Here is a 12,541-nt window from a genome sequence, read left to right as displayed (position 1 = left end):
TATTTGTAGAAGACAATGTTTCAGTCATGTGACATGTCATCAGCTGATGGTGTGAATATGTGTTGCAGTGTGTGGAGGCTTGCTGACTGGTCCTGCTGGTTCCTTCAGTCATCCCAACACCCCCGGCCATGATGGATACGACCACCAGGTCAGCTGTGCCTGGGTGATCCGGGTGGACCCCAACAAGGTCAGTCACGTGAACTAAACTGACTCAAACTGGTACAGTAGGCCACTAAAAGACCCTCCAAACACTTAATACTATTTCAATGTTTGATGCAAGAAGCAACATTTCTATTTCCAGTTTGATTTGGGTGAATCATTGAGTTAGTAAAGAGACTTACACATGGCCACACAATAAAATCAGATGTATTTATTGATATATTTGTTCATTTGTACTGTATTTTCCCCTTGCTAAATTATTGTTTTATTTTTACTTCTAATCTGAATTGTTGTGTGTAATTTAATTATAACAGCTGTATTAGCATTATCACAACTGGTTTAGTGTTAGCTGGTGGCTACATGTTAGCATGAGCTGGTGCCTACTTGTTAGCAGTAGCTGGTGGCTACATGTTAGCATGAGCTGGTGCCTACTTGTTAGCAGTAGCTGGTGGCTACATGTTAGCACTAGCACTTTTGTTCTATGAATATGAGAATAAACATGTAGCCACATGTTTAATCTAATATACATAGAACAAAAGTCAGTACAGCTGTTACTAATGCAGTAAAATATGCTATTGATGACAGAATGTTATAAGTTGATTAATGATATTCATTTAGCATATAACTCTCGATATACTGGTCGATCTTCATTCCTCTTCTCACCTATGATCATGAGCTTTGGGTCATGACCGAAAGAACGAGATCCATGATACAAATGGCTGAAATGAGTTTCCTCCGTGGGGTGGCTCGGCCCACCCTTAGAGATAGGGTGAGGAGCTCAGTCACCCTTAGAGATAGGGTGAGGAGCTCAGTCCCCCTTAGAGATAGGGTGAGGAGCTCAGTCCCCCTTAGAGATAGGGTGAGGAGCTCAGTCACCCTTAGAGATAGGGTGAGGAGCTCAGTCACCCTTAGAGATAGGGGGAGGAGCTCAGTCACCCTTAGAGATAGGGGGAGGAGCTCAGTCACCCTTAGAGATAGGGTGAGGAGCTCAGTCACCCTTAGAGATAGGGTGAGGAGCTCAGTCACCCTTAGAGATAGGGGGAGGAGCTCAGTCACCCTTAGAGATACGGGGAGGAGCTCAGTCACCCTTAGAGATAGGGTGAGGAGCTCAGTCACCCTTAGAGATAGGGTGAGGAGCTCAGTCACCCTTAGAGATAGGGTGAGGAGCTAAGTCACCCTTAGAGATAGGGGGAGGAGCTCAGTCACCCTTAGAGATAGGGGGAGGAGCTCAGTCACCCTTAGAGATAGGGTGAGGAGCTCAGTCACCCTTAGAGATAGGGGGAGGAGCTCAGTCCCCCTTAGAGATAGGGTGAGGAGCTCAGTCACCCTTAGAGATAGGGGGAGGAGCTCAGTCACCCTTAGAGATAGGGTGAGGAGCTCAGTCACCCTTAGAGATAGGGGGAGGAGCTCAGTCACCCTTAGAGATAGGGTGAGGAGCTCAGTCACCCTTAGAGATAGGGGGAGGAGCTCAGTCACCCTTAGAGATAGGGTGAGGAGCTCAGTCACCCTTAGAGATAGGGTGAGGAGCTCAGTCACCCTTAGAGATAGGGGGAGGAGCTCAGTCACCCTTAGAGATAGGGGGAGGAGCTCAGTCACCCTTAGAGATAGGGTGAGGAGCTCCGCCACCCTTAGAGATAGGGGGAGGAGCTCAGCCACCCTTAGAGATAGGGTGAGGAGCTCAGTCACCCTTAGAGATATGGGGAGGAGCTCGGTCACCCTTAGAGATAGGGGGAGGAGCTCAGTCACCCTTAGAGATAGGGTGAGGAGCTCAGCCACCCTTAGAGATAGGGGAGGAGCTCAGCCACCCCTAGAGATAGGGGGAGGAGCTCAGCCACCCTTAGAGATAGGGGGAGGAGCTCAGCCACCCCTAGAGATAGGGGGAGGAGCTCAGTCACCCTTAGAGACAAGGTGAGGAGCTCAGTCACCCTTAGAGAGAGGGTGAGGAGCTCAGTCACCCTTAGAGAGAGGGTGAGGAGCTCAGTCACCCTTAGAGAGAGGGTGAGGAGCTCCGTCACCCTTAGAGATAGGGGGAGGAGCTCCGTCACCCTTAGAGATAGGGGGAGGAGCTCAGTCACCCTTAGAGATAGGGTGAGGAGGTCAGTCACCCTTAGAGATAGGGGGAGGAGCTCAGTCACCCTTAGAGATAGGGTGAGGAGCTCAGTCACCCTTAGAGATAGGGTGAGGAGCTCAGCCACCCATAGAGATAGAGTGAGGAGCTCAGCCACCCATAGAGATAGGGGGAGGAGCTCAGTCACCCTTAGAGACAAGGTGAGGAGCTCAGTCACCCTTAGAGAGAGGGTGAGGAGCTCAGTCACCCTTAGAGATAGGGTGAGGAGCTCAGTCACCCTTAGAGATAGGGTGAGGAGGTCAGTCACCCTTAGAGATAGGGTGAGGAGGTCAGTCACCCTTAGAGATAGGGTGAGGAGCTCAGTCACCCTTAGAGAGAGGGTGAGGAGCTCAGTCACCCTTAGAGATAGGGTGAGGAGCTCAGTCACCCTTAGAGATAGGGTGAGGAGGTCAGTCACCCTTAGAGATAGGGTGAGGAGCTCAGTCACCCTTAGAGATAGGGGGAGGAGCTCAGTCACCCTGAGAGATAGGGGGAGGAGCTCAGTCACCCTGAGAGATAGGGGGAGGAGCTCAGTCACCCTTAGAGATAGGGGGAGGAGCTCAGTCACCCTGAGAGATAGGGTGAGGAGCTCAGTCACCCTTAGAGATAGGGTGAGGAGCTCAGTCACCCTTAGAGATAGGGGGAGGAGCTCAGTCACCCTTAGAGATAGGGGGAGGAGCTCAGTCACCCTGAGAGATAGGGTGAGGAGCTCAGTCACCCTTAGAGATAGGGTGAGGAGCTCAGTCACCCTTAGAGATAGGGGGAGGAGCTCAGTCACCCTGAGAGATAGGGGAGGAGCTCAGTCACCCTGAGAGATAGGGGGAGGAGCTCAGTCACCCTTAGAGATAGGGTGAGGAGCTCAGTCACCCTTAGAGATAGGGTGAGGAGCTCAGTCACCCTTAGAGATAGGGTGAGGAGCTCATTCACCCTTAGAGATAGGGGGAGGAGCTCAGTCCCCCTTAGAGATAGGGGGAGGAGCTCCGTCACCCTTAGAGATAGGGTGAGGAGCTCAGCCACCCTTAGAGATAGGGGGAGGAGCTCAGTCACCCTTAGAGATAGGGTGAGGAGCTCAGTCACCCTTAGAGATATGGGGAGGAGCTCAGTCACCCTTAGAGATAGGGGGAGGAGCTCAGTCACCCTTAGAGATAGGGTGAGGAGCTCAGCCACCCTTAGAGATAGGGGGAGGAGCTCAGTCACCCCTAGAGATAGGGGGAGGAGCTCAGTCACCCTTAGAGACAAGGTGAGGAGCTCAGTCACCCTTAGAGAGAGGGTGAGGAGCTCAGTCACCCTTAGAGAGAGGGTGAGGAGCTCAGTCACCCTTAGAGATAGGGTGAGGAGCTCAGTCACCCTTAGAGATAGGGTGAGGAGCTCCGTCACCCTTAGAGATAGGGTGAGGAGCTCCGTCACCCTTAGAGATAGGGGGAGGAGCTCAGTCACCCTTAGAGATAGGGTGAGGAGGTCAGTCACCCTTAGAGATAGGGGGAGGAGCTCAGTCACCCTTAGAGATAGGGTGAGGAGCTCAGCCACCCATAGAGATAGGGTGAGGAGCTCAGCCACCCATAGAGATAGGGGGAGAAGCTCAGTCACCCTTAGAGACAAGGTGAGGAGCTCAGTCACCCTTAGAGAGAGGGTGAGGAGCTCAGTCACCCTTAGAGATAGGGTGAGGAGCTCAGTCACCCTTAGAGATAGGGTGAGGAGGTCAGTCACCCTTAGAGATAGGGTGAGGAGCTCAGTCACCCTTAGAGAGAGGGTGAGGAGCTCAGTCACCCTTAGAGATAGGGTGAGGAGGTCAGTCACCCTTAGAGATAGGGGGAGGAGCTCAGTCACCCTGAGAGATAGGGGGAGGAGCTCAGTCACCCTTAGAGATAGGGGAGGAGCTCAGTCACCCTGAGAGATAGGGTGAGGAGCTCAGTCACCCTTAGAGATAGGGTGAGGAGCTCAGTCACCCTTAGAGATAGGGGGAGGAGCTCAGTCACCCTTAGAGATAGGGGGAGGAGCTCAGTCACCCTTAGAGATAGGGTGAGGAGCTCAGTCACCCTTAGAGATAGGGTGAGGAGCTCAGTCACCCTTAGAGATAGGGGGAGGAGCTCAGTCACCCTGAGAGATAGGGGAGGAGCTCAGTCACCCTGAGAGATAGGGGGAGGAGCTCAGTCACCCTTAGAGATAGGGGGAGGAGCTCAGTCACGCTTAGAGATAGGGGGAGGAGCTCAGTCACCCTTAGAGATAGGGTGAGGAGCTCAGTCACCCTTAGAGATAGGGGGAGGAGCTCAGTCACCCATAGAGATAGGGGGAGGAGCTCAGTCACCCTTAGAGATAGGGGGAGGAGCTCAGTCACCCTGAGAGATAGGGTGAGGAGCTCAGTCACCCTTAGAGATAGGGTGAATAGCTCAGTCACCCTTAGAGATAGGGGGAGGAGCTCAGTCACCCTTAGAGATAGGGGGAGGAGCTCAGTCACGCTTAGAGATAGGGGGAGGAGCTCAGTCACCCTTAGAGATAGGGGGAGGAGCTCAGTCACGCTTAGAGATAGGGGGAGGAGCTCAGTCACCCTGAGAGATAGGGGGAGGAGCTCAGTCACGCTTAGAGATAGGGGGAGGAGCTCAGTCACCAGGAGGAGCTCGGAGTAGAGCCACTGCTCCTCCACATCCAGAGGAGCAGCTGAGGAGGCTCGGGCATCTGTTTGGGATAGACGCCTCCCTAGGGAGGTGTTCCGGTCATGTCCCTCCGGTAGGAGGCCTCGGGACAGACCCAGGACACCTGGAGGGACTATGTCTCTCTATGGCCTGGGAACTCCTTGGGGTGTCACCAGAAGAGCTGGAGGAAGAGTCTGGGGTGAGGGAAGTCTGGGCAACTCTGCTCGGACTGCTGCCTCCACCACCCTAACCTGGATAAGTGGTGGACAATGGATGGATGGATGGATGGATGGATGGATGGATGGATGGATGGATGGATGGATGGATGGATGGATTTGTGGTTTAGATTGTTTAGAAGTGTAAAAATACAGATTGAAACTCCAAAGTATCTTGAATACTACATGTTTCCATCTCTTCTCACTGGAATAGTTTACATTCTGAATGTGGATATTATCAGCATTGAATCATGTGATCATTCTGATTTGAGTGATTCCAGCTTGTTGTGCTTGTGTTGTGTTTTTCAGATTGTCCGTATCATCTTTCCCTACTTCGACCTGGAGAACAGCGCCAACTGTGACTATGACTTTCTCCAGATTCATGATGGAGACAGTGCGTCTGCTCTCATGATGGGCAAATACTGTGGACATAGTCACCCCGCCGAGCTTCACAGCTCCCACAATTCACTGTATTTTTGGTTTCGTTCCGACCACGTTGTGAATGCCGGAGGCTTTACAGTCAGCTGGGAGTCTCAGGACCCAGGTAGGGCCTTCATCATCCCTCTGTTTGTTTCTGATTTTTAAAGTGACCATCAAGAAAAAGAACTGATTCTTTTAAAATGTTTAGGTTTATTTTATTTATTTCAAAGCCAAAACTGAGTGAATGTAAATTATATGTATAGTATATCTAAAATACAGAATTCGCAACCCTTTTCTTACTGCTGAGTTTGTAGTTCGGGTCTTCACACCAATCCGTGCGATGACTTCTGGAATGTGAGGAATTACTATTATTATCAGGGTTTGAGCACTGAAAGTGTGAAGACTGTATTAAAACTGCTCAGATTATCATACTTTCGTCAGCCAAATAAAATGCGTTTTTGAGGTCCTAATCGTACTCATAAAGTATTGAAACTTTGCACATGTCAGACCTGATGAAAACATTTCAAATTGGGGCAAAATTGCTCATGCGAGTAGAAAAATGACTCAATAATAATAATCAATAATAATAATAATAAATAAAACTGAATCAGAAGAGAAGTGACAGAGTTAATAATCAAACAGTGAATCAGAAGAGAAGTGACAGAATTAATAATCAAACTGAATTAGTAGAGAAGTGACAGAGTTAATTATCAAACAGTGAATTAGAAGAGAAGTGACAGAGTTAATAATCAAACAGTGAATTAGAAGAGAAGTGACAGAGTTAATAATCAAACAGTGAATTAGAAGAGAAGTGACAGTTAATCAAACAGTTAATCAGAAGAGAAGTGACAGAGTTAATTATAAAACTGAATTAGAAGAGAAGTGGCAGAGTTAATAATCAAACTGTGAATTCAAAGAGAAGTGACAGAGTTAATAATCAAACTGTGAATTCAAAGAGAAGTGACAGAGTTAATAATCAAACAGTTAATCAGAAGAGAAGTGACAGAGTTAATAATCAAACAGTGAATTAGAAGAGAAGTGACAGTTAATCAAACAGTTAATCAGAAGAGAAGTGACAGAGTTAATTATCAAACTGAATTAGAAGAGAAGTGACAGAGTTAATAATCAAACTGTGAATTCAAAGAGAAGTGACAGAGTTAATAAACAGAGACTCACCACTTGTTATCTTCATCTCAACATCTCACAGAAACAGGTGGCTTTAAGCCAATCACAGAGCAGGACTGGTGATTTAAAAAACACTGCAAGTTTCTGACATGAAACTACAGTGATTGGTTGAATTTCATGTCAGTCACTGGTGCTATTCAGTCATTGGTGAGATCGCTACTAAGCCCCGCCTCCTCGGGGTTGCTTTCTGCAGCAAACTTGACTGCTCATATACGCACTCACAATATTTGTTGTTATTAGTCAATTTGTTGTCTTAAAAAAAAACTTCTACAGTACTGCAGTCCATTCAAATATTTGATATATTAAAAAATCCTCTCGCTTCCATGAGGGGAGGCGGCGCCCTCTATTGACCAGCCGCCACTGACTTTGTGTTCCTTTGTTTTTTCTTTTGTGGCTTGTGTTTTGTTGATATGTTGCTTAAATAAATAAATGAATAAATAAACAATAAAACCTGAAAATTTCCACCTACAAAAAACGTGATCTGGAGTTAACTTCATAGAATGTGGCATGAGAATCATAGAAACAGAACAGCATAAAATAAAATGACTTTATTAATCAATACAATTTCTGAAACATCTGCAATCATAGTTATAATGTGAAATGTCCAAAATGTCATTGAGACTCCCAGTTCTTAATATTTTGCTTTTGAAGGAAAAATATGACTATTGTACTTTTTTATGATTTCTTTCGTCTGATTGCAGTTTGTGGAGGTGAACTAACTGCCTCCTATGGCAACATTAAATCCCCGGGCTACCCTGGAAAGTACCCCCCCGACCGTGACTGCTACTGGGCGGTTGCAGTGGAGCCGGGTTTACTCATCACCTTCTCATTCGGGACGCTAAGTCTGGAAAGTCACCCCAACTGCAGCTATGACTTCCTTGAGGTTTGCAAAGACATTTTTCTTATATATATATATATATATATATATATATATATATATATATACTGTAGTTCACTTTCTCATGCAACAAAGCGCAGCTTCTATTAATCAGTGTTTGTGTTTTTAAAGTCTAACTTATGCACATTAATATTTATTATTAGCTATAGCACCTTTTTTTCTGTTCAAAATCTGCATTTAATCATTTTAACTAGTGAATTCTGTTAAATGTGTTGGTTTTAAACGTGAGGATGTGACGTGTGTTGTGGAGTGTAGAATTATTGATGTTACGTTGATGAGCATTTCTCAGAAAGATGAAGAAAGATGAGACTTTGGGTTCAATACAAATTCAAGGGAATGAAACACAACCACGAAGGGCCGACTGCCCTACCCTTGTCAGGCTCTTTTCCTGCACATATACATTGATCATGTCATTTACACTATTTACAGTCTATTAACACTTCTCATAAACAGTTTGGCATTTTTAGCTTTGGGGTGAAATTGATCGAAAATGTAAAGTTCCTGCTCCAATGATATTATTAGTAGTGCTGTCAATCAATACAAACAAATTAACTAATTAATTGCACAATTTTCTGTAATTACTTGTGATTTATCGCATTGTTTTTCTACTGAAGACTGAAGCTTGTAATGATATTTATTCAGACAAAACCACAGAATTAATGTCCACTCAACACACAGATACTATATTTCAATTCAGACTATTTTTATAATGTGCTTTTAGTTGAGATTAGAAAAATAATAGAAACAAATAAATTAATAAGTAAACATCTAACATAAGTCTGGGTTTTCTTAGAGTGAAGGCCCACTACTTTGAGGATTGAAGATTTCTAGAAACAAAGTTGTAGCTTATTACATGAACACAGTGGCAATAATATACTGTAACACACACACACACACACACACACACACACACACACACACACACACACACACACACACACACACACACAGTATAGAGGAGAGTCAGGGAAAGAGAGAAAGGAGAGAAATCATAATTTTACCTGCAAGTATTTTCTCCAGCTTTAGCAGTTTGGTGGCCACTAGGTGGTGCTGTCGGTTTAACAAAACATTTACACTTAAAACCAAGAGTTCCATTTTGTTGCTCAAAATGTATTAAAAGTGATTCATGAGGCTTGATTCGACTGCCACAGGTATTAGATGATGGAGGCAGGATGTTTGAGTACATGTCAAAATATTATTCTGAAACAAAAAGCAGAAACGGTGGATGTCAGAGCGTCCCACTCTTCCTACCGACTCTTCCTGCAGAGCATCACACTCTTCCTGCTGACTCTTCCTGCAGAGCATCACACTCTTCCTACCGACTCTTCCTGCAGAGCATCACACTCTTCCTACCGACTCTTCCTGCAGAGCATCACACTCTTCCTACCGATTCTTCCTGCAGAGCATCACACTCTTCCTGCAGACTCTTCCTGCAGACTCTTCCTGCAGAGCATCCCACTCTTCCTACCGACTCTTCCTGCAGAGCATCCCACTCTTCCTACCGACTCTTCCTGCAGAGCATCACACTCTTCCTACCGACTCTTCCTGCAGAGCATCACACTCTTCCTACCGACTCTTCCTGCAGAGCATCACACTCTTCCTACCGACTCTTCCTGCAGAGCATCACACTCTTCCTGCAGACTCTTCCTGCAGAGCATCACACTCTTCCTGCAGACTCTTCCTGCAGAGCATCACACTCTTCCTACCGACTCTTCCTGCAGAGCATCACACTCTTCCTGCAGACTCTTCCTGCAGAGCATCACACTCTTCCTACCAACTCTTCCTGCAGAGCATCACACTCTTCCTGCAGACTCTTCCTGCAGAGCATCACACTCTTCCTACCGACTCTTCCTGCAGAGCATCACACTCTTCCTGCAGACTCTTCCTGCAGAGCATCACACTCTTCCTGCAGACTCTTCCTGCAGAGCATCACACTCTTCCTGCAGACTCTTCCTGCAGAGCATCACACTCTTCCTGCAGAGCATCACACTCTTCCTGCAGACTCTTCCTGCAGAGCATCACACTCTTCCTGCAGACTCTTCCTGCAGAGCATCACACTCTTCCTGCAGACTCTTCCTGCAGAGCATCAGACTCTTCCTGCAGAGCATCACACTCTTCCTGAGAGACAGAGAGAGAATTTTAGCTTCATCCAGAATGGATTTTCTTCCTCTGTATGACACGGAAACGAAGGTGCAGGTAGACCACTGAGTTAGTGTTTGTCTTGTGTTCCCATTTCCTGTAGATCCGAGACGGTCTTCTACCTGCAGACCCAGTCCTGAGAAGATACTGCAGCACTGCATCGCCTCCTCCTCTGCAGACCACCGGCCCAGTCGCATTGCTCCACTTCCACTCTGACCACATTGTCTCTGATCAAGGGTTCCACATCACATATACAACTTCTCCAAGTAAGAAAGTCATAATTTAAAGTTAGCCTTGAGACACACCGATCCATTCTTAAATCGTGTATATAAAACTATCTATTTAGAGATCAGGAGAGGTCAACTAAATGTTTTAAATACCAAGATAAAAGTGCATTTGAGCAGATTTGAGTCTATTTTAACTTTCTTTCAGCAGATACTACAACACAAGTTGTGTTATTTGTTGCCTGACATACACGCTTTTAGCACTGCATCACATAAAGTATGAGCACACTGAACATGTGTGCTTTGAGCACATATTTGCTGTGTAATAATCCATTCAGAGGTTTGAGCTGGACGAGAATAAATACCAGAGAGGGTAAACGGGCGATCTGGCGACGAGAGTAGAGTGATCCAGATATACTTCCCTATCAGAATCATTTTTGTTGTCATTGTAACAGGTACAACGAAATTTAATAGAAAGTTGGGGGAAAGCAGGACAACAAGAGGTGAGCAGAGGAGGGAAAAAGGCAGATTAAAGACTGTGCTCTAAGTCTGTAATTGGGAAAAAAAATCCTTCGTTCTACACTCACATCCAGGAGAGTTGAAGACATAACACAGCCTTGGCGACTGTGTGTCTGGGAGTCCGAAATGTAGATTAGGTTTGTTTTCGTTCGGGCGCTTCAGTTTTATCTGTCGACCTTGAGTGTCTCTGGTCTCCAATGCTGCTCCAATTGTGGCAAGACTTTAGCTTCCCAACCGAGTTCCAATATCCTCCAAGATCGATCCAATTTCGCGTAAACGTTCAGAGTCGTACTCTTGAGTTGGTTCATCACATGAGTCGGCACAGTCCGTCAGTGACGATAGGCAGCCTTCCCAATGCGGCTGCTAGTATCTTCTACACTTTGAGATAGATCAGAAAGCCTCCAGCCCCAATCAGCAGCATACCTGTGTTGGGATTTATGGTTGGTAATTAGCATTAATAATTACTGTAAGTAATTGATTACTGAAAGTACTAGATTACTGAAGGTAATTTAGGAAAAATTGGAATTACTAAATAAGTAAACGGTTAGTTACTCATCAGCAACTCCTAGAGTAATTGAGTAATTACTCAAAAGTTAATAAATTATCAAAAATAATTTATTAATGGAAAATTATTAATTTGCATAAATTGATTATTTATCAAATAATAATTGAATCGGGGCACCACCAGCTAAGCTGGAAATAGCTAATACCAAATTTCAGTCTCGTTTGTCAAAAAGGGTTATTTAAGTAAAGTTAATATTTCTGTGTAAATATAACAATATTAAATAACAAGGAAGGTGTGAGATTCGAGCACAGACTGTTACAAACCAGTGAATTGTCAACAATAAATACACAATGATAACCAAGAATCGATCAATTCAGTTAAAATGCATTTATTAACAAAAATGTATTTATTCAAAAATAATTCGGAAATTATTTATTAAAACAACACAATCAAGTAATAAACATCAAACACGGAGATCTAATCTATTAAACAGCAAACACTATGTACAAAGAAAGAGGGTGTGTGTGTGTGTGTGTGTGTGTGTGTGTGTGTGTGTATGTGTGTGAGAGTGTGTATGAGTGAGTGTGTGGAAGCCTGAGTGGGGTGTAATGACCACGAACGTCCACCAGGTGGCGGAAGGCGTTGGAGGGTCAGTGTGTGTGGGTGTAATGACCTCGAACGGACACGAGATGGCGGCAGGCGTCTGGTTCGAGGTAGTAACCGGAACGACCACTAGGGGCGCGGCGGCGCACGGAGGGAGAATGCAATGACTCGACTTGTCCACCGAGTGGCGGTCTTTCAAGAGATTGCAATCACCAACGCGGCCACCAGAGGCGCTCGGCGCACTCTTTCTGGACGGCGTGACGTCACTGTGCTCGTGCACGGCTCGTGAGCCTGCTTGGAGCGCGCCTGGGGTCTCGTGGTCGAGTTTTCCCAGGGGGCAGTGAACTACACACGGTCACAGGAGCGCATGGAGGACAGCTGTTGCTGCTTTATGCGCTCGTTTAGTGAGGGAGAGGAAAAGAGAGAAAGGAGAAGAAGGAGGGGGAGAAAGGAGCAGTGGACAAGGTGTGTCTAGCTCTACACACTGTCTAGCGTTGTGCACTCGGAGTCCAAAATTGAGACTGTGGCAATATTGGACTCCAAGCACAGAGGGGCAGACAGAGGGGGAGAGCTGCACAGTGTGGAGGTTCGCGTGGATGTGAATCCAACGCGCAGACACAGATTGGTTGGAAACAGGGATCGGCGTCCCTGACTTCAACACAATAATAAAACACACAGCAATATTAAAATCACGTTATTCTCATTGCCTGCCCAGACTCTAAGCCTTACTTGGTCGGACGAGGGTGAACGTGAGTCCGTGGCTGGGGAAAGTCCTTTGATTTCCCGGCTGCGAGCTTGTTTTCTCTGGCGTCCCAGGTAAACAAGCTCAACTGGTCTGTGGACAGGAAAAGTCCACAGGATGATCCGAGGATGATCAAGCGCTTCTTTTGAGGAGGGGGGGGAAGAAGCGGCTTCAGGTCTGCATGCGGGAGGAGTG

The 12,541-nt window shown here is 46.2% G+C and overlaps 1 protein-coding gene across 1 annotated transcript in view; it reads left to right on the top strand.

Moving 5' to 3' along the window:
• cubn (cubilin (intrinsic factor-cobalamin receptor)) overlaps positions 1-12,541 on the top strand; it is a gene marked incomplete at both ends in the record, with an annotated part of 148,059 nt that overhangs the window by 31,574 nt on the left and 103,944 nt on the right. The window contains 4 exons of the mRNA XM_080515224.1: positions 69-187; positions 5,421-5,655; positions 7,418-7,599; positions 9,857-10,019. Of these exons, the coding sequence (XP_080371350.1) occupies positions 69-187; positions 5,421-5,655; positions 7,418-7,599; positions 9,857-10,019 (699 nt within the window). The remainder of the gene's footprint in view (positions 1-68; positions 188-5,420; positions 5,656-7,417; positions 7,600-9,856; positions 10,020-12,541) is intronic.

The sequence above is a fragment of the Blennius ocellaris genome (assembly GCF_963422515.1).
Source record: "Blennius ocellaris genome assembly, chromosome: 19".
Taxonomy (NCBI): domain Eukaryota; kingdom Metazoa; phylum Chordata; class Actinopteri; order Blenniiformes; family Blenniidae; genus Blennius; species Blennius ocellaris.
Note: the sequence above shows the minus strand (reverse complement) of the source record. Positions and strands in the feature narration are given on the sequence as shown.